Raw genomic sequence first — 21,306 nt, 5'->3', positions numbered from 1 at the left:
TTTTACTTAATAACACACTTTACATGGGTGGCAATGGATTTTGTTATTATTTTTATTATTCCCAAGTTGATATCAAATGAACGATAGATACAATAGCGGTACAAACAGAAGTATAAAACATAAGCATTAGCAATAATTAGATTTACATGCATTCCTCTCTCTTTACCTCCAGTTTCTTTCTCAGCTATGTGTGTGTCACCACAGCCACTCAGTTCAGGGAGGTCAGAGGTCAAAGGCATTGTGCACATTCCTTCAATTCTTCTTTATTTGCTTCCCCCTGACTGATATTAAATTCTGAATTACGATCAGGGACCCAAGTGGGGTAAATAGAACAGAGACGCCAATACTAGTAACAAGGGCTTTATTCTCTGAACCAGATAGCTAATTCTGGTCTTATATACGTAATAATTAAGGCGTCTAAAATCATAAATGCTATGACTTAATGATAAATATTGGCACATCTGCAGTGGCTGTTTCCTCAGAGCTGCATCTACACACACAGCATCATACAAGAAACCTTCATGTGGCAGGGAGAAAGAGATTAAGCAGCGCACGAACAGTACACTCAGCAGCATGCAAGAGAAGCATGCATATTAATGTACGTTTAAAGTAAAGCAACATGGGTCTGAACTGAGCACATGCATCAGGCTAGTCTTCCTTCCCATTCACTTTACATCAAATTTAAGTCAAACTTTTCCTTGCGTATTGAAAGACGTTTGCAACATTTATCTTTCTGCAAATGTCACTGCGTGTCATTAAAAGACGTTTAACCTAGAACACTAAATACTAACGACCCTGTTTAGTGCTTATGTTGGTGCAATCACATGTATAGTTGCAACACAGTTAAGGGTTATCACAAACAATATTACAGGACAATAGGTAGCGACTATTGTGTAAACAATACATATAGCTTATTTGTAATGAGATTTCTCAATGTTGGTTTTTCTAGATTTTTGTTTCCAGTGGTCTTCATTATGTTTTTCACAGACATGCATGGACAGGTTTATATTGCGTTACACGATGTACCATCTGAAAGATGAGGCTTCTTCTGAAATCTTGCATCTTTTTATGCTTCCACTTCTACACACCTAGTTTACACAACACTAGAAAGCTTGTGATTTGTGGATCAACATATAAGAGCACATTTGTGGATAGCTAAGAGATTAAATGAAGACGGCAGGTGGTTGTGGAGGGTGTGGGTGTTGACATGGACAATCTACATGAGACTGGCCAAGCAGGAGCTCCTTCTCTCGGGGCAGACACGGTCCACTGATGTGCTGACTGTGAGAGTGGTAGAGTCTCAGGAAGGACAGAATGGAGTGAACCAACCACAGAGTTGTTACACACCACAGAGAGATCTGCAGACCAGAAAGAGACAGAGTGAGATATTATTTACCCAGTCAGCCAGTTAACTAAAAACACTCACAGTAAAATCACAGGGAAGGTAAAAAAAACAAACAAACAATGTTCTTCTCCTTTTTTGAAGTAAAAACTATAATAGTAAAGTGTTGTAGTGGCAGGTCATGCAGTACCTGTGCACAAGTGAGCTCTGAGTAAAATGAAGAGGTTTCCACATCCAAGTAGAGGGGCACAGATTGTGACTCTGCACAACTGAAGATAGAACCGGGTCATGAATCAGACACTGTTTTGCATGCATCTCAGATAACATTGCAGTCTTAAACCGACATTAATGGCACATGTTAGGCTGGGTTTAAATACAAGCTAAAACCAAACACTAAATAAGAGACTTGAATCTAATGTGTATAAAACAAGTTTACCATAAATACCACAGCCATAGTAGCCTCATTGTCAAACTTAAAGGCTAGAAAAATCACACTCCCTAAAACATGTAAACCATTATGAAAACTAAATATTGTTTCAAAAGCAAATCCCAGGGCAGTCACTTAGCTTACTGTAATATTTGGATGATCTCACCTGTAAGGTCGGGTGTTGTTATCAGTGACTGTGTTGCACCAGGACACTAGGCCAAGGGTTAGAATCACACTTGCTCCTCCAGAAAGGAAGAGCACACAGAGACTCAGCAGCAGCGTGAGAAAGGCTGAGAACAAGGTGCTGCAACACAGACACAGGCAAGAATGTAGCTTCTGCACTCGCACATCACACTTGTCCAGGTGGGCATCACACCTTTAATACTCTCAATATTGAACACAATATTATTCCAACTATATTTTTAGTGACTGGGAAACCTAGAAATTTTAATCTTAATAAACAAATGTATTAATTAATAAATCAATACTAACTTAAAATAAAATACTATTTCAATGCTAATGCCATGTAAATCTAGTTAGAGGTTTATGCAGTGCAAATTGTTAAGCTAACAAGTCTGCTCATAAAGAATAAACTTAAAACTGATATTAGAATAGCCATTATTTATTATTATTATTATTATTATTATTATTAAAATATACTTTAATTATTATTGTATTTAACAAGCATTAGTTATTGATTAATAATAATAATAATAATAATAATAATAATAATAATAATAATAGCAATAATAACATCAATAATAATAATAATAATAATAATAATAATAATAATAATAATAATAATAATAATATCAAATGTTAATGTTACTATTATTACGCACTGGCTATTCTAAACTCTGATGTCAGTATATCTTCATGGTCTCTATCCAATCTGTTGTTGTTGTTTATAAACTCACTCGTCGTGGCGGCGGTGGAGGTAAAATAAACTCCTCCAGCTCTGTGTAGCTCCGTACAGCACCGTGAACACGCCAACAAACGTAGCGAACTGGCAGGCGGCCGGTGGTCCCCACTGCTGCACCACCAAGTGCGTCCCCTGTGCGTCCAGCTGTGCGCCGCTCGCGCTCTGGTTCTCGGAGCGCCAGAAACCCTGACTGAAGAGCGCACAGCGGCCTTTAAACGCCGAGCCGTTCAGCGCTAACGGCACCACCACCAGCAGGCCTGCGATAACGGACAGGGCGTGTGCTGCGCAGTGCGCCAGCAACAGTCTCCGGTCCAGCTCCATGCTTTCACTCTGCTGTTAAAAACCTCGCAATGCTGCACAAACACCAGACACGTCACTCACGTGCTCTTGCGCTTTACGATTCTTGCTGTAAAGTGGTAGAAATTTCAGTCATTATCCATAAAAGTCACGTCCAGCACGTATTTGTTGGGTTCCTGGGTTCCTCCCCATCAGAGATCTGCTTGGCATTATGGCTCGGTCCCAAATTTCTCTCTCTCTCTCTCTCTCTCTCTCTCTCTCTCGCTCTCTCGCTCTCTCTCATACACACACACATACACACACATACACACACACAAACACACAGGAATATGTAGTGCACTAATGTAGGGAGCACTGAGTCGAATGGAATACCGCCTTTGTGACGCAATCACTGAGGACTCGAGCGTTCCAATAGAATTCAGTGTAGAATCGTTTAAACATAACCTACATGTCATGCACCACTGTGGAAAATTCTAGCAGAAACCAAATGCACAAGTACTGATAAGTTAGAAAGGCATGATAGGTTGTGATTAATAGCCAAGATAAATGTGTGTCATTTCGTTAAGGTGATGTTGGTGAAATTGGCATTAGGGAGGGGAACTAAAAAATAAATAAATAGATAGATAGATAGATAGATAGATAGATAGATAGATAGATAGATAGATAGATAGATAGATAGATAGATAGATAACAACAATTAAAAAACTAAATATAAATAAAATACATTTTTAAAAGGAGGGGAACTTTCTAGTTCCATTATATAGAGTCAAATAGATACAGACATAATAAATAATGATTAAGGATTTTTAGTGATTAAAGATCATTGTATGTTGTATGCCTCGCCCCTCCATCACCCCTAAATATGCTGATAGATGGATTGTTTATGATAAATTGCTCCTAGGGTGAATGATTATGTGTTTGGTCCTCTAAAAAGGAATGGAGTCCAAAAGCAGGACATCACTGTGTTTTCACCTGCTGTTTTCCTGCCTTGCACCCAGTGTTCCTGGCTTGATCCTGACCAACAGAAAACAGTTACTGAAGCTGAATGACAGTTTATAAAAGGGTGGAGAACATAGCAGTGTAATAAAAATGGCATAACACATATGTGCTTCTGCACTAAATACACACTCATCCGTGTCTACAGCATCACCTAATCAAAATGGCAACAATGTTGATGGCTTTTTACTAAATCTCCATTACCATTATCAGAGTTTACGGTAATGTTTTTTTAGTGACGCCAGGGGGCGGTAAAGTATCTAAGCGTAACTGAAATCTGAACACCATAAACGAAGAACAACGAAATTTCTAGCGCTTTAATCACTTTTGGTTTCTTAAATAAGAAGCGCGTTAATATTTAACCAACTTAGAACGTACACTGATGGACAATAAGGTAAAGGGGGACGTCGTTTCTTGGTGTTTTGTGCCTGTGCCCTATTTTAATTTGGTTAGCATGAATGCGTGCTTCTCATTCAGAACATTAGCAAAGGACAGAGTTTCCATGGTGATATGTTGGATATGCTAAAGGCTAATAATAATAATAATAATAATAATAATAATAATAATAATAATAATAATACAACACACGGGGATCGTTTCCACATCGTGCACTCGAGCAAAACCTGAAAACTGAGTTGTAAATTCGGAGAAATGTGAAATCTGAAAGCACCTCCAGCACAACAGGGTGCACTGTGCACAAAGACTCAGAGATTCATTAAAGGGAAACTTCACTCTGAAACACATGCGGTGTGTTTACATTGAGTTGTGAATTCATGGAGTTGTAAAACTAATTAGATTCATTAGTCGGTCCTGTATTCTTGTGAGAAGCTAATAGTTTGCTGCCCTGGTGACGTCACTTGGTGAGTTTCTGGTGTGTAAGCATGTAAACATAAGGGATAACTTTTAGACAGATTTAGCTGTTAGGTCCTATACAAAAAAAAAACACTTACCCTTTGTTACCAGTGGTCACTTAATAAGAAAGCCGACATATAAATTGTGGAAACAACAAACACTGAGGTCAAACAAAAAAAATAAATAATAATTATTAAAAAATGATTGAACAGGGCTTATGGTTGTTCTGAGATTCTTTTTCATGTAGTGAAAATTTGTGACATTTTTTTGTATCATCTTTGAAAGTGTATATTGCCTGGCTGACATTTGTGTTTGGCAGGAGTCTGATGCAGCTGATGATGGAGTCTCAGAGGCAGAGAGCTGCTCTGCATCATGGGTGCAGAGCATGGGTGCTACTGGAGGCTCCGACTCGCAGGTGGACTCCCAGCTGTCTGAAGCCGTGCGCTTAAAAACTGAGGGTAATGCATTTTACCGGGGAAAAAATGTCCGCAGTGCCATCGGACGTTATCACCGTGCCTTGCTTGTGCTTCGTGGTCTGGACTCAGAAGTGATGTCAAGTCTTAAGGTCTTTAGACCCCAGTCTCCTACACTCACACCAGAGCAAGATGAATTGTTCAGGAGCACACAAATTGACTGCTATAACAACCTAGCAGGTAGGTGGTGTTATTATAGAGCAATGGTTGCAGATTGCCCAAAATTTTGATTCAAGTTTATGCTCTTTAATGCTTCTGAGGCAGCTCTTTCCCATCTGCTAATGTTTGCAAACATGCATCACAAAAGAAAATTACTGAATATTACACACATTTACTGAATAGCCTTAATAGAGTATTGTCTACAATCCATTTGTCTTTGCATTTAATTTTCACCTTAAAAGATTTAATTTCATACTGTTTACATGATGAATACAATAAAATGTTACCTGGACAAAATAAAACAATCATAAAATTGTCACATTAAGAAATTATTAGTGTCTGCTTTCAGACATCTGTACCCTGCTCTAAAATATTCCCTTGATTTCCAGCATGCTTACTTCAGCGTGAACTTGTGGACTATGCCCGTGTGCAGGAGTACAGTTTGAAGGTACTTCAGTGGAGGCCTGGAGATATTAAAGCCCTGTACAGAGCTGGAGTAGCCACCCTGGAGCTAGGAGACACTCAGACAGCTCAACAATACCTCCTCCAGGCCAGCAGAGGGAAACCAAATGGTAAAAAAAAAATATGTACCTTTAAAGGCATGAATATCATTTTAAACATCCCCCTCACTTTTTGTGGATGTAAGATTCTGTACAGGCTGTTCAACTGATCAGTTGTGACTGAGTGTAATTTAGGACTCTTTTAGCAACCTTTTTTTTTTTGTCAAGGGGACTAACAGGTTCATTCAACAAAATTCAATCAAAAAGTGGTATTTGCGTCTTCTTTATTAGCGTATGTTAAGGTTTTCATTATATGAAAGACATTTAACATGAAACAAAGTAAAATTTGAAACAAAGTTCTAGACAGTACACATACCAATGCATCAGTATATCTTTAAATTCACACTCACACAAGCCGTATTAAACTCGTGGACAGTCCTCCACTATTACTGAAATATTCTTATCAGTATAATCCATCTGTCTATGCAGATGTGTTTCTGTAAGTATATTCATTTCTGAACTAGCTAATGCATGACATGGAGTTGGTTAATGCATTTGTCTTTACTTGTGCCACTTTCATCTTAAGACTGCTGTTTTAAGAGTCTAGGTTAACTTGGGTCGTTTTAGTGTTTTGCTAAGTTGAGGCATGTTCCATAATCGTAATGTCTAAAATATCATTAGTTAATTGAGGCATGTTACATATTGTAATGTCTTGAAAAATATCATTACTTAATTCTCAAACAACATAACTAATTTTGGTTTTTGTTCTCCACTGCTATAACAATGTTGTTGTTTTTTGGGGTCACTTAACACACACGTTCAAATGCTGGTGCAGCCCACAATATAAAAATTCTAGAATTACAATTATTCATTCTAAGAAATATACATAAAGTATGATTTACATTATTTTGTATTGTATGTCACAGCACCAGCTGTAGAGGGTAAAAAATGAATTTTTTAGTGAAGAATATCATTAATGGTTGTATATTATTTAGATGCCAATGTGAAGAAACAGCTCCAGCGTGTGGAAGAGAGGCTCAGCAAAGACTATGAAAAGGAGAAAGCCCTCTACAAAGGCATGTTCAATAAACAGAAAGAAACGGATGAAGAGGAAACTGCAGAGGAAAACCCAAGCCAAGTATGAGAAGCTCTGAAGCATTGCACCAGCTGAAAGGATAAAGAATGGAACTGAAAAGAAGTGGCCTTACCAAAATGTGGGATATCTGTTGCCCAGGGCATGGAATATAATCCCCAGTAAAGGTTTAATGAGAGTATCGATATCTTGCCAAGACTGAATTAGAATATGGCCTGAGCGCTATGACTGGGCGGTGAAAATTAAAAGCCTTATTAGTCCATTAACTTTCCAATTTCCTCTGTTGAAATGTGTATACTATCACACGAGAGCTTGACATCTTTCAGCATTGTTATATATTACATTTCTTTCTGATTTTTCTTTTTTAAATCATGTTAGAAGAATATCGGGATCTAAATAAATCTAAGCAAGGCTGCAGATTGCAAGGTTGCAATGGTTGTGCCACAGTAAATCAGTTCATTAGGCATATATATAATAGCCACATTCAAAACAAGATGGGTCGTGTTTTATTTTAGGTCTTTATTAATACTGGGTCATTATTCAACACTGAAATCTTATTTATTTTAAAGTCCTGAGCACACTTTATATTATACAACATACTGTAGTTTTTAGTCTGTGTTTTACCAGTAAACGCACTAAACCCTATAGTGCAAAGTATATAGTATTCTAAACAACACTCGAGTACACTGGTGCATCATGAGTATAATGATGCAGAGACACAGCATAGATTTGCATGCAGAGGCGCAGAAACTTGGAGAAAAAAAAATATTTATCATACACTCCCATTATAAGAAGTTGTGTAAATTGGCAGTACTGTTTTTTCTTAGATACATTAATCGTGGTTCTGGCCTTTATAACTGTGCTGCATGTCTCAGTCTACAGTACATGTTTTTGTAATGAGTTATATGCAAAAATAAGCAACTGCTGCATTTCTACACATTTCACACATTTTAACACGGCACATTAAAGTGATGAGTTATAGGTTATTTTTTTGTTTGCCCCTTAAGTGCTGATCAATCTTGGGTCTTCCCAGTGAAGTTCCTGTGAAGAACTAAAGTCCATAAATTACAGCATGGCAAACATTTGAATGGGTTGATAATATTTGACACAATCAGTGATGGTTGTCTGTTAACGATCCGGCCATGTCTGAAATAAGGTCCAGTCAAGGGATTGCCCGGTTTATTCTGCCTGCTTTTTCTAGTCTTTCTTTTTTGATTTCTGGTTCTTATTGAAACTGAGGGACCTCATTGAGCCAAAAATTTTCCTCCCAAGGTCACGAAATGATCGGGAACGGGTTAGAGGGGCTGACGGAGGCGGAGAGGGAGAAAGGGATGGGGAAGACAGAGGTGAGACTGAGTGAGTGCTTCCTTCCAGGCTTTGTGAGCGAGAGAGGTGGAAAAGACTGGCAGTGGATGAGTGATGTTTGTCCTCTTTCCTGACTATATTTCGCCCGCGATCTGTGCCCCGTCCTTCCCGACCAATCTCCAAGGAAGAGCACCAGTGGTTGTTCTGGAGACGGACGTCCCGTTTTTGTGAACGGGATGACAGAAATCCCTGAGATTCGCTCCGAAACAAAGCTCTCCTGGATAGCCGAAGACTGGAACTATGTCCGTCCCAGTTTGTCCCTTTCTTTCTAGAGAGATTATTCTCTTTTCGTTCTTGTACCCTGCTTGATGAAGTCTCTTTTAAAGATGCATGCCTCCATCCAAAATCTCCAACCCTTTCCTCCCTTTCCAAATCTTCCTCCCTCCCCCAGAGTCTTGATTCAAAACCTTTCCACAACTTGGTGGCTTTCTTTGGAGTCCGTGAGCCTGCTTCTTCCTCCCAGCAGCTGCTGTATTCTCTTCCTGAGTAACTGCTGACTGTTGATGCTCGCACCAGCTCTCTGGAGGCATGCTTGCCCTGATAGAGCCCTTCTCCATCCCCACTCCTCCTCCAGCCTCTCTCCTGAGCCCTCCACCCAGTAGCAGCTCCAGCATCTTGCCTGAGGGAACCACCGCGAGGTCTGATGGGGCCTTCTAGTGGAGAACCACAAGGGTGGATGTGCGGAAGAGAGCACTGAGATGGTGAGTCCCGCCGGAACACTGATAGCTGAGCAGGTGTAAATGGTGAATTTGAGAGTAGTCGTGGAGGAGAATGCACTCGTGAACGGGACGAGGAGCCAGGAGAGGAAGCAGAATCTGAATAAGTGTGGGGTAAAGGCAGGATGGGGGAAGTGTGGGAAGGAGTGGGACCAGAGTGATCGGAGCGAGGGCTGTTCGACTGTGTTGTATGTATTAAATGGCAATCTGAATGGGTAATCTGTAGGCGGTGCTGCTGGGAAATGTAGTCAGGTTCAATAACACCACTACCTGCCCAAAGGTTTGAGGATGAATTTGAATAAAACCCAGATAGATCTTCGTAAGTAGTAGGAAGGGAGGTCCGAGAGGAACGAGGAGTTGGAGCATTACATGGAGAAGCTGACCCTTCACCCCTCTCTCTTTCATTCCGGAAGCACTCCGCATCCAGCTCTACCCCTTCCTCCATAAGTCCTACTACCACCGATCTTGGCAACCCAGACACACGAGAGATCTCGCACACCACCACTGAATCCTCACTCAGTTTAGCAGGACTTTCAGGGGCTTTTGAAGGGGGGCAGCCTTCCGCTTCCTCTCGTGGAGCCCCACTCCAGTCCAAGGACTTGGAAAAGTTAAGGGAACCAAAGGTCTTTCCAGTGATCTCCAATGATCCACGATTACTAATTGTAGATGGGCAAGTGGATATACGGGGTCTGCTCCTCCAGTTTGGAGTGCTGGTGACTGTAGTTGAAGATGAAGCAGGGGAGGCAGTTGGAGTGATGAAGTTTCCACTAAGATGCCCACATGATCCTGATGGCTGTTCATTTATGTTTTTAGCATCAATATTCAGTGTTTTATTCAAACTAGAATTAAGGTTTAAATTTAAGTTGAGGTGAAAACTAATGTTGAAATCCTCCCCAGTGACAGATGGCAGGTTTCCAAGGTTGATTGAGTTCCTGCTAGCTTTCTTACCAATGCTGCTCAGACTAACTCTAGCAGAATTGCCTAGATATGACTTACATGGGGTCAAGCTGGTCAAGCTGGAGGATGAAGCACTCTTTGGATGGACTCCTTCATAGGATAAACCTGCAGAGGCCTTTTGAGATGCTCGATTGGAAGTCTCAGCATTCAGCCTGCTGTGGTGCTGGTGTGCTAATCTGGTTATGTATTGCTCCAGCTGTGTGAGGGATGGAGAAGGTGGAGGTTGGGTCCTCACAGTGGGCTGTTCAGGCTCTGGTTCCAAAAGCTGGTCCCCCTCTGGGCTGGGAGAGCGCTCTGTAGGGGAAGGATTCTGGCAAGAAGTAAACAGAGGACTCTGCAAGGCCACTGCATGGAGTGGGCTAGGATAAGGGTACACCTCTTTTGTTTTCCGTGAGACTAGGTCAGAACAGTATTTAGGGTCTAGTTGCAGATGTGGATAGGTGGTGGAGGTTGACAAAACACACTGTTTTTGTGCTGCTCTGAGACTAGAACAGAGTCCAGTGAGAAACACCAGCCCATCAATCTCTAGTTCACCTGTTGATAGTGTTAATAAGACCATGTTACACACTGATCGACACACAAACATAAGTTCACGCGATAAATATGTTTGATAATTCTTGTCCTACCTGTAGAAGCAGGCCTCCTGTCTCCTTTTTGGGCTGTCCCTCTAGAGTTCTGTCCATTCTGTGATTCATCCTCCCTCCACTGGGTGGTACTGTGGTCCAGCGAGTGAGGCCTGCATGGTCCCCCCATTTTAAGTGGAACTCCAGGGGCTGCCTCGCTAGCCACTGAGTAACAAGAGTCTGACAGGGAGCTCCCACTGACTGAGTAAAAACCTGTGGAAAAAAGTAGAAAACATGGGGGAGGGTTGCACAAATGTATCTCGAACAAAAGAGTAGACTCATAGATGACAGAGTATATAAATTAAGGAATAAGCAAAAAAGGACAGGGTTAATATTTGCCAAAGGCTGCACAGAGCTCTTAAACATACATAAAAAATTGAGCATGAGACTGACGTGAAAAGTCAACATTGAATATTACTTTTTGCACAATGTGAGGCAGCTATTCAATATGCACCTGTCAGGAATTATATTACTGCTTCATAAAAATTCAAATTCATTTAAATTTCAAGAAACAGATTAATGTTCATTCTAAAAACATTGGCAATTCAATTGTCCTTCAGACACGATATTACTTCAAGTTTAAAACACTGATTGGCACTGACTGATTTTCTACTTGGTATAAGCAAGCTGTGAACATGCTGCAGAGTAGAACAAAGTCCAGCAATAAACCCTCTCAAAGAAAGGAGTGGGCTTTGAAGAACATCCCCCTCTATGTAAGTACAAAGTTCCTTTAGAGCCTATGGAGGTACAGGTGTTAATTTTCAAAGGACATTATGAAAATGTTTTTGCAGGAGGTATATATGCAGGGGCAAACAAACGTGCTTCACTTGTTTGAAGTCTTTTTGATGTTGGGAATTAACATCCCTACCTGAGCTGGGTCTGGAGTCACATTCGAGTGAAATGGTGCCAGTGGATTCTGGCGTGGGAAGAGAGAGAAGGTCTGATGGGATGTCCCATGAGAGAGTAGACCAGCGGGAGCTTATGCCCTCTGCAGCCTTGACGCCTGGCACTACAGAGTCTGCTGGAGAGAGAGTCTGAGAACAGAAGTCAGATGGCACAGGGAACACAGGCACATGTTAAAACAGGCTAGGGGTGGTAATTACAGGACAAGAACTTCAGAGATGTTTGTGTTTACAAAAATCCAAAATAGTACTTATAGTGCTATTTTGTGTGAAGTGAGCCATTTAATTCGCACACATACACAAAAAATGTTCAGAGACAATGCCGCATTTCAGATCATAATAACTGGCATTCTTCACAATATCAGAATACTTGTAAAGCCAGACGTGTGTGAGGTCATTGCTTTGAATGTCATTGTGTCAAAGTTCATCTTAAAATAAGTTCTGAAATCCATGGTATTTATGGAGTCCTGAACTATTTCATGCTCCACAAAGGACTTTTAAATATCCTCCTACACAGTTAACCATTGTGTGATTCCTGTTACGTCTGATCAATCCCCTGATTCACTTTTCCCAGTTTAACACACAATGCAGGTGACTCATTATAGTGCCGAAGAACCATCCCCGGGGGATGGGAGAGTTCATAAGGAAAGAATAGAGAGAGCGACAGATGACGAAACAAAGAACTAGGGAAAGAGGATGAGGGGGCTGAGAGTTTTTTATAAAGAAACTTTGACCGGGCTAATCTCTGCTCTAGCAGTTAAAGCACAAATATTTATCTCCCAGTTTAAAAATATAAGGGAAACAAAACCCAAACGAAAGACAGCGTCAGATGTAGAAAGAGAGTGAGAGATTAAGAACAGAGGACACACGAAGGTCTAAAACTCAGCAAGAGGGGACGGATGTAGATTGATAACAAGTAAAGAGAGCATGAGTCAGTGGGAAAGCGAGAGAGAGAGAGAAAGTATAACAGAGCGAGCGGGGGCTGGGTTGCCTAGTGAGAGAAACAGCATGAAGGAGGCATTTTAAACCCCTAGCACACACATGCGCGTGCACACACACACACAACACTCCTGGATGTGACTACCACCCCCTCTTCAGTGTTGTGTACTGCTGAGCTTCTCTCTCTCTGTGTCTCTGTCTCTCGTCCCCTCTCTCTCTCTCTCTCTCTCTCTCTCTCTCTCTCTCTCTCTTTTTCTCTCACTTCGCCCACACAACCGATTCAGCAGCAATACTTATCTCTATCTCTGATAGAGGAATATTTTTTCCTCAGCAGATCGATGTTATGTAAGAATGCTGCAATCATCATCGAACATGATATATGTTCCTTGAATTGACCTTATACAAAATCAGTGCAATCAGAAAATGTATGTAGTCATCCCTCATGTTTTGTTTGCAGTACTGTTTGTTAATTGTTTAAGTGGTTCTCTGTATATATTTAAGGGGTCTTTAAGGGCTTCGTATATGAAAGACATCCAAGGGACAACAAAGAACCATTATGGTTCTCGAGTTAACTGTCTTTTAAAGAGTGTTTATCTGTGCTTGTCCAAATGTCCTATATCCTCTGATTTAGCAGCAGGACACAAGTAGAATTAATTTTTAAACACCCGGTTTATGTTACCACCATTATATGTAGTATTAACAATCCAAACAGTACTGATAAAAAACAACTTTAATTTTTCACCTTTTCCCCCCTAATTATCTATAATACATATGATTTTGCTATTCTATAGAATTTCCCTAATAGCATAATTAAGCAAACACTTACTTAAAGTTTACACTTTAAATTTGACTAACCGCATCTATTCGAAATCTAATATCGCTTTTATTAAGACTTCAAAACGGGTAATTTTTACCTGAACGTACAGAAGGTTTAACATTAAACATAAACACAACACTGCTTTCCTACCAAGTTGAGCCCAAGCATAAAATTATGAAAATTATTACCTCCCAGACAAACACAAACTAACGCAATAAAACGAAAATGTTCAGACATTGCTGTGTATATGAAATGCATTTCATATACACAGCTGTACATTATCAAAGTATGAAATTACAGTTGATTTGATTACACGAAGAAGGAACGTTGGGGGATGAGCAGTAGAGCAAAGCTTAGAGAAACCCAATACGGGTCTCGGAGCAGTGTTACAGACAGGACTGGCCTTTTTCCAGCTACCCATCAATTCAAAAGTAGTAGTCAGACACACAGAATGAGAATTATATAAGATTAATGATCAAAATGGTCACAAAATGGCCATAAAATGAGAAAATGGTGGAAGTGTGGGAGGCCCTTTAGTGCGATCTCTCTTGACTAATGATAGAGCACTTACTGCAAGCTCTCGTATCAATGTCACTGGATGTGTGCAGACATTAGTGTCATAAGTCTACTCAATCACAAGACAGTCATTAAGGACTCGCTTGTCATTCTTCTGTGCAACCGACAGTGGGACGTTTTTGAAGATATTAAGAGTTATATATTGCATAGATATTTATCACCATCTGTGATTTTAAAGATGACTTGATTTTAATCGCTAATTGTCGAGTCAGTGTTGAAACACTATTGAAAGTTTTTGGTCCCTGTGTCGAAAATAAGTAAATGACAGAATAAAATGTATCAAACTCTGAAGCTGTACTCATTGAGTACCTTGTACAGCCATGTGGACTACTCTCCATCGTCCCTCTATCCAGTCCATAATCCCTATTTCTTTGCTCACTCTTTAACAACCAATGAAGAGGTGATGTCTATGACGCAAGCATAATATTTTGAGCATGTTCTGCTTATGCAAAATGGCAGATGTGTTGGCAGAAAAGCAACAAACAAACTTGGCTGATGACTAATCGTTCAGTTTGCACCAGTATTCCACTGTATCTCAGTCTGATCTGATCAATCAGATTTAGTGAGCAGTGAGATCTTTTTAAATTAAGTATTGCAGCCAAATGATTACGTATTCTTCAGACAACTTGTGGTCTATTTGTAATTTCTGCAAAAATAATTTGTTAACATGCATTACTGGGTTTTGCTGTGGGATACAGAATGTGAAGAGCTGAAGGACAGAAACATCACGAGAGAGGTGAATATCTTCATTGTTTTCCGTGTGGCTACTTAACATCTGTTCATTTACACAGTATCTTCCTTGGACACTGGCCATTCTTAACCCCAGTGTCATTTCAAACAAGCACTTCCCCCAGTCTTCTCTCCTTACACACACACAGACTTGAAATAGGCCTACGGCTCCATCAAAAATCCTTTCGTTCTTGGGCAGGTGCTCACCTTGCCATATCAGCTCACTAAAACCTCAACTCACCATACCAATACTGTGCCAAGTCTTAATTGAAACATGATCAAGTAAATAATCTAGACATTGTAATCCCAGTAAGCCTATTTTGAATCTGTGTGAAACCAACACGTTCTGTGCTGCTCAGTAGCCTGTAATACACTTATTCAACCTTAGCACGTAGAAAATGCCGATAAGGTGTGTGTGTGTGTGTGTGTGTGTGTGTGTGTGTGTGTGTGTGTGTGTGTGTGTGCGCGCGTGTGTCCGTGTGTGTGTGCGTGCGCGCGCGCAACCTTTAATTGTAAATAGTGGCGCCTTAGTTGGATGACGTCACGCTCACCAAACTGTCTGACACGGTGCAGGTGTTTATTGTACGAAATATTGCAAGATTTTGGTTAGAAATGAAGGTCCCCATGGAAAATAAACCTTGTCCCCGCTGACCTGTTGACTGAAGGTGGTCACGGCACCATCATCGGTGGCGCTGTCGAGGTTCTCCCGCTGGTCGCACTGGTCATCATCCGCGGTGTTCGCGCTCTCCTCCAGCACCGACTCTATCAAATCCAGCTGGCGCCCTCGCAGCACATCCAGCTCCACGATACCGGCGAGTGTGGCTTTAAGCCGCTCTCCTATGCGGACCCGCTCGCTCCCCGACCACAGAGAATTCACGCAACCTTTGCGCCCCGACATCCTGTGCGTGTGGTCAGGACCCGGACAGGCGCAAATAACGCACGCTGACCGACAAGCGCGTGTGATTTGCCTGCCTCTGTGCGTGTGTGTGTGTGTGTGTGTGTGTGTGTGTGTGAGAGAGAGAGAGAGAGAGAGAGAGAGAGAGAGAGAGAGAGAGAGAGAGTGCGTGTGTGTGTGTGTGTGTGTGTGTGTGTGTGTGTGTGTGTGTGGCCGGTACACCGTCGACTGTCAATGCGGCATCAGTGTTACAGTGTTACAGTGCGCGTCAACAGGAGCACAGCGTGTTATTGTCTCCTGTTATTTAAGAACACCGAAAATGCACTGACGTTCTCCAGCTAACTCAAGTGCTAACTTTCGCATTGATGCATTTACGCTTGTTAAAAAATCTATTTCTGATCATTTGTGAATTTTATCTTTACCCGGAAAACCGAACGATCGTCCTAGATACAGTAGATATATATATATACACCGTCCAGACCGGTCCTACATCCTCACCATTCACATTCCGGTCCCTGGAGCCGATTCCCTGGTGTTGATTCAGTTCTGCGTAAAGCTTTGCACGGCACTGCAAACGGCGAGGGGCGGGGACACAAGTATTGTAGGCGGAGTCACGGTGTGAGCGACCGTCCCTGATTGGCTTGATAAGTTTTCGAATGGATCGGACGTGTTGTAAACACTTAACAAATTTATTAACATTATTTTAATTTATTATTTAAATTTAACATCATATTAACATTTTCTTGACATTAACATATATTTTTATGATTGAATATCTTACCACAAAGAGTTAAGGGAACACATAAGGAATTGCTTAGCAACGCGAGTCTGCTGCATTTAAACGAGCAACTAAATTTAAACGCTAGATGGCGCTCTGCCATTATAATCTCAGCACCGAGCTCTTTGAAGTAATGCCATGGAAACGGACGTCCTAAACACACTGACTACTTAACATAGTGTTACCCAAGTAAATAAGAAGGCCATCTAATATGGATGTAAACGTTTATATTATTAATAGTTGTAAACTGTATTTTATATCTCAACTAATTTAAAATTAAATATAAGATAGATCAGAGACAAGGAAGTCATTTATTAAATATTTTGAACATTGTCTCATAGACTTTTGTTTGTTTGCTTTGCTTTAATGTTTGTTTGTTTGTTTCTTTGTTTTTAACATTTGGAATTTACTGTTTGCTAGCTTTACCTAAAAACACTTGCAGGCTACTAAACAGAAGGACAATAGACTTTATCAAAATAGCCCATTATCACTGGTCACAGTAATATATTTTAAATGAAATTATATTATAAATATGTTTTTTAATTAGTTATCCGCACCATCCCATTTTCTAAATGAATAAAATTTCTGTATTTGGGTATTTTAAAATAGCTTTGCTTTCTTGTTGTTGTTGTTATTGTTGTTTGTGCATTAATGTTAACAGACCTCCAAAACACCCAAATAAATAATGTGCAAGTTTTTTTTAAACTGTTAAATGTATTGCACATGGTTCAGGTTCAAGTGCCCATCATTATTATTTTAACTGCTATTATAGAAGTTGTTAATGACGTTGGAAACTTCTTGTACTCTGACACTGACATGTGAAAAATGTCAGTGGAGTGTATGAAACGCATCCTGGTCCATTTACTTGATTAAATGAATAGAACTTACTTAACTAATTATGGATTAATTAAGGATCAATCTAGCTTTATTAATAATGTTGTCCTTAAATACATTCTTATAGTAGTTCCACCAAAAATAATGACAATAGACTGATAAGGGGGGAAGGCATTTGATCTTTTAAACCCAGATCTCTGCTTTTCTCCTCCTGCTGTGACCCCCCAACATCTCAGTGCTCAGATTGCAGCTAGATGCCTAGAGTAGTTTTCAAAGAGAAACCAGAAAATGTATGGAAATGATTCCTATTGGTTAATTGCTCAAAAGGTTGTAGCTAATATTATATCATTAAATAAATTACACCATGCATTTATTTGATGTATGGGCAGGTGATGGATGATTCCTAATTATGCTCTTGTTAAAATTTTGCGTACATTATTATAAGTGCTGAGCAAAGCCATGCTACTTCACACGTAGTCTTATATAATCAGCTGTGCTGTGTACATGTTAACCAATAGGCATCTGGAATTGTCATCAAATATTTCGGGCGGGTTCAAGCCACACACACACAGACACACACATACAGTACACACGCACACACGCACGCACGCACACACACACACACACACACACACACACACACACACACACACACACACACACACACACACACACACACGTACTTACCCGCTTACTTGAATTATCGGTTTCTATGGAAACCTGCAAGCGTCAAACTAAAAAACGCTTTAAGTGATCATTTTAATCACTACTTTTAAAATAATCCCCTAGATCATGCTGTTGTTTTGTGTACACATTTGGACCAGTGGTGCTTGCTGGAGCTTGCTGTTGTGTGTTCATGCGTTGATGGGTTGTTTACATCTTCAGAGTGTGTTGAATGTAACAGATTCACAGAGGCTGGTCCAGGATCAGAAACTAGAGTCACGTTTGTCACGTTTACGCTTGCAAAAGGCCCTAAACTATTTAGCACATTGGTTTTCAGTAGAGGCCTGATGCCGCCTCCTGCTTGACACCTCCTCTTCTCTGTAGAGTAGTATAAAAGCCCATCTTTGCCCAGAGCTCGACGGGGTTTGATCACACCTCCGGCCGGGCCACAGAGCGCCTTCACAGCCTCCACCTCCTCATCACTTCTCCTTTGCACCACTCAGACATGGCACCATTCGAGAAGTCCATGGAAGTGATGCCCTTCAAGCAAAGGAAGTGCTTAGGTAAGAAACACCTTAGGAAGAAATGTATTTTATAATAATTAAATGTATTATGCAATATTCCACAGCAGGTTCCTAACCCCAGTCCTGGAGTACCCCATGTTTCCCCTGCCTAACACACCCACTTCAACTAAATGACTAATTATCAGCCCTTCCTGTGTGTATTAGAGCAGAGAAGACAATAAAATCTGCTATACAGCATTAGGCCAAGTTAAATTAATTTATATAGCACGCTAAAAACCCTTTGTTGGCCAAAGTGCTATACAAATGTAATAATATCTTAAGCATATTATCAAGGCTTCTTAAGGCAAACATAAATATACAGAGAGGGGAGTAATTACAACAAATGAATAAAACAAAATAAGTCATGAAAAGGAAGAAAAATACAAGGTGGTAGATTAAAAGTATAAAAGGAAAGACTTTAAAAAGACTTTAGCCTTGATTTTAAAGGGCCTAAAGTAAGGTAGGCCAGAAACAAGACCCTTTCTTATAGCAAGGAAAAAGAAAATGATAGGAGAGATTGATTGGTAGACTTTAGGCTCATGAGAGTGGATTGTTAGGAGAAAAGATTAGCGATATGAGTTGGTGAAAGATATATTAAAGATTATGCTTCACATCCCTCTCAAAATCATGGGTTCTGTACAGCTTTCTCTCTACCCTGCACACTTTTAGGACTTCCCCATTCACAGGACATCTGCTCCAATGCACAAAAGTATAGATAATGATCTGATCAACTGGATTCATTGTGTTGACTAGGAGAAACACAAAACTATACAAAGTAGTGACTTTCTCTCACCAGATTCTCCCACATTATGCACTGATTAAGTAGATGTTAATTCTCCTTGTAATGCAGCAACAAGAAAAGATGAAGTCTGCACAATTCGCTCCAAGTTCCCCAACAAATTACCAGTAAGATGCTTCCCTGTGATGGTAATTTAATTCTAAGAATTGAGCAAAACATATACTGACTGACTTCTGTGTTCAAAGGTCATCGTTGAACGTTGCATCCGGGAGAAGCGTCTTCCACTTTTGGACAAAACAAAGTTTTTGGTCCCACATGAGCTTACAATTGGTCAGTTTCTGTGTCTCCTCAGGTGAGTGATCCTCAAACTAGTGTTTGAAGATTATAAAAGCAAACATGCTTGAACAGTTGTATAAAGCACGTTTTTGAACAATGTGCATATTGAAAGTTGGTGTTGTGCATGTCCAGTACATAACACCAGCATAACAGCTTCTGTCTGTTCATTTGCTATCTACTGATGTTCACTCACTTATGTGAGGTCCTATTTTCACACCACAGCATTATTAGCATACTGGATATAAAACTGCTGAAAAAGCAGAATGTAGATGTATAATTACCACAGACAATAACTTCTTCCTCTAGTCAAACTTATTAAAATTAACATAATAAAAGTTTATGGGCATTAAAAATATTTATGTCTTTCAATCACAAGGTAACCCTCATGCAAATAAAGTCCTTGTCTCAAGAAGTATCTCAATGGATTAAGTTATTATACTAATAATTAATTCCACCTCTGTCTTTGTCTCAGGAGTAAGATAGCACTGGAAGCATCCCAGGCTCTGTACCTGCTGATCTCAGGAAAAAACATGTGCTCCATGACAGCCAGCATGGCGGAAGTATATTCTCAGCACAGAGACACAGACGGCTTCCTTTACATGACCTATGCCTCCCAGGATATGTTTGGCTGAGAAAAACTTCCATTTGTCCCTTTAGAGAGATCGCCATCAAGACCGCCTTCATGACCTCCATCAAGAGCTGACCAAGCTTTCTTTATTTACCACTGCTGCAGCTGGACATTATCATTGTGCCTGAGACGTCAGACCACTTCCCCTGAACATTTGGCCAAAAAGTCTCTTCTGACCTCAAAATTTCTTTTTTTTTTTATTATTTATTTTTTAAATTTTATTTATGAGAAGTCCATGTTGAGATTTAAAAAAAAAAAAACCCACAATGATAAATACCCTGTGAGAAGGTCATAATATGTCAGAACACTTATCTAGGAGACACAGCTGTTTGGTCGTGACGATTACAGAACCACCCTGGAACAATATACAGTACAGAGGTTCTGTTAGCTTCAGATAGCGCAGTCACAGGAAGTGAGAGAGGAAGATGGGTGAAAACTGCATGACATTTCTCTTCTCTTTTGTCTTCTTGTGTGTTTTCTCCTGAAAACCCTTATTGAACTGAAACGCCTGAGACATTCTGTACACAATCATGTTGTAGGAAAAGAATGTTTACAGTGAACTTCATCTTTGTACCACAGCTGTTATTGGGAATACTACAAATAAATCAGTTTTGCCCTTTTTGTTAAAGGCTTTATGAGTTTATTTTATTGTGTATTTTTTAGTCGTGTTAAAATCTTAAAGTCTTATACGAAGTAAACAAAAATTCTATAGAAAATATTTGACTATAATGATAGTAATTATACAAAAGCTCAAACTTTATTTCTAGACAACATGAAAAGACTCTTATCTCTACCAGTTAACACACTACAGTCTCACCTCTCTGACAGACCTACTGTATAGACACTCCTTATATAATCCCAGTGTCTAATATAAAAAAATGGGGTCAATGTCTGAAACAACCAAGCTTAGGAACTTTTGCACACAGGTGTGAAGATCATTATGTCCTGAACATTTAAGTATAACTGCTTAGAATCTATGAAGCAAAGGTCTAAAAACATCTCTACACCTTTATCCTTATTCCAAATGTCAGACTCTATCTAACCAGAAACACACACTTTTCATCTAAAGGAATTTAATTTACAGTAACAAACTTGTTAAAATCAGTGTTGTAATATAACGAAGTTACTTCGTAACTGTACTTAAGTAGAAATGTCACGTATCTGTACTTTACTTCGCTATTTAAA

At 40.0% G+C, this 21,306-nt stretch overlaps 4 protein-coding genes across 5 annotated transcripts; 2 read left to right on the top strand and 2 right to left on the bottom strand.

The window, feature by feature from the left end:
* Window positions 1-28: 28 nt before the first annotated feature.
* On the bottom strand, window positions 29-3,239 carry zgc:153018 (Transmembrane protein 179-like). The gene is made up of 4 exons (XM_027135772.2): window positions 2,687-3,239; window positions 1,936-2,073; window positions 1,533-1,611; window positions 29-1,358 (listed from the first exon to the last, which is right to left on the bottom strand). The coding sequence occupies exons 1-4, from the start codon at window positions 3,010-3,012 to the stop codon at window positions 1,164-1,166; spliced, it is 738 nt and encodes a 245-aa protein (XP_026991573.1). The 5' UTR covers window positions 3,013-3,239; the 3' UTR covers window positions 29-1,163.
* Window positions 3,240-4,221: 982 nt separating this feature from the next.
* ttc9c (tetratricopeptide repeat domain 9C) lies at window positions 4,222-7,323 on the top strand. 2 transcript variants are annotated; one of them, XM_027136078.2, is made up of 4 exons: window positions 4,222-4,378; window positions 5,156-5,489; window positions 5,858-6,040; window positions 6,964-7,323. In XM_027136078.2, exons 1-4 carry the CDS (start codon window positions 4,367-4,369, stop codon window positions 7,110-7,112), a joined length of 678 nt encoding a protein of 225 aa, XP_026991879.1. In that variant the 5' UTR covers window positions 4,222-4,366; the 3' UTR covers window positions 7,113-7,323. The 2 variants fall into 2 exon arrangements, with proteins under 2 accessions (XP_026991879.1, XP_026991880.1); XM_027136079.2 differs by lacking the exon at window positions 4,222-4,378 and adding an exon at window positions 4,708-4,844.
* A 303-nt stretch (window positions 7,324-7,626) lies between these two features.
* Window positions 7,627-16,154, bottom strand: si:ch211-168f7.5 (dapper homolog 2). The gene is made up of 4 exons (XM_027136076.2): window positions 15,338-16,154; window positions 11,591-11,756; window positions 10,726-10,935; window positions 7,627-10,633 (listed from the first exon to the last, which is right to left on the bottom strand). Exons 1-4 carry the CDS (start codon window positions 15,581-15,583, stop codon window positions 8,259-8,261), a joined length of 2,997 nt encoding a protein of 998 aa, XP_026991877.2. The 5' UTR covers window positions 15,584-16,154; the 3' UTR covers window positions 7,627-8,258.
* Window positions 16,155-17,844: 1,690 nt separating this feature from the next.
* On the top strand, window positions 17,845-20,743 carry map1lc3cl (microtubule-associated protein 1 light chain 3 gamma, like). Its single transcript, XM_027135924.2, has 4 exons — window positions 17,845-18,418; window positions 19,269-19,324; window positions 19,403-19,509; window positions 19,966-20,743. The coding sequence occupies exons 1-4, from the start codon at window positions 18,361-18,363 to the stop codon at window positions 20,123-20,125; spliced, it is 381 nt and encodes a 126-aa protein (XP_026991725.1). The 5' UTR covers window positions 17,845-18,360; the 3' UTR covers window positions 20,126-20,743.
* The last annotated feature ends 563 nt before the right edge of the window (window positions 20,744-21,306 follow it).

This window comes from Tachysurus fulvidraco, chromosome 17 (genome assembly GCF_022655615.1).
Source record: "Tachysurus fulvidraco isolate hzauxx_2018 chromosome 17, HZAU_PFXX_2.0, whole genome shotgun sequence".
In the NCBI taxonomy this organism is placed as follows: Eukaryota; Metazoa; Chordata; class Actinopteri; order Siluriformes; family Bagridae; genus Tachysurus; species Tachysurus fulvidraco.
The sequence above is the reverse complement of the archived record's forward strand: the minus strand, read 5'-3'. Positions and strand labels throughout refer to the sequence as shown.

Excerpts from the sequence above, each read along its gene's own strand:
- zgc:153018 (XM_027135772.2), bottom strand. The coding sequence starts at position 3,012 with ATGGAGCTGGACCGGAGACTGTTGCTGGCGCACTGCGCAGCACACGCC. Across the intron at positions 1,612-1,935 it reads AACAACACCCGACCTTACAG|TTGTGCAGAGTCACAATCTG; the intron begins GTGAGATCATCC and ends TTCTATCTTCAG. Across the intron at positions 1,359-1,532 it reads CAGAGCTCACTTGTGCACAG|ATCTCTCTGTGGTGTGTAAC; the intron begins GTACTGCATGAC and ends TCTGGTCTGCAG.
- ttc9c (XM_027136078.2), top strand. Across the intron at positions 5,490-5,857 it reads CTGCTATAACAACCTAGCAG|CATGCTTACTTCAGCGTGAA; the intron begins GTAGGTGGTGTT and ends CTTGATTTCCAG. Across the intron at positions 6,041-6,963 it reads CAGCAGAGGGAAACCAAATG|ATGCCAATGTGAAGAAACAG; the intron begins GTAAAAAAAAAA and ends TATATTATTTAG.
- si:ch211-168f7.5 (XM_027136076.2), bottom strand. The coding sequence starts at position 15,583 with ATGTCGGGGCGCAAAGGTTGCGTGAATTCTCTGTGGTCGGGGAGCGAG. Across the intron at positions 10,936-11,590 it reads TGACTCCAGACCCAGCTCAG|GTTTTTACTCAGTCAGTGGG; the intron begins GTAGGGATGTTA and ends TTTTTTCCACAG. Across the intron at positions 10,634-10,725 it reads CAGGAGGCCTGCTTCTACAG|GTGAACTAGAGATTGATGGG; the intron begins GTAGGACAAGAA and ends CACTATCAACAG.
- map1lc3cl (XM_027135924.2), top strand. The coding sequence starts at position 18,361 with ATGGCACCATTCGAGAAGTCCATGGAAGTGATGCCCTTCAAGCAAAGG. Across the intron at positions 19,325-19,402 it reads AGTTCCCCAACAAATTACCA|GTCATCGTTGAACGTTGCAT; the intron begins GTAAGATGCTTC and ends CTGTGTTCAAAG. Across the intron at positions 19,510-19,965 it reads CAGTTTCTGTGTCTCCTCAG|GAGTAAGATAGCACTGGAAG; the intron begins GTGAGTGATCCT and ends TCTTTGTCTCAG.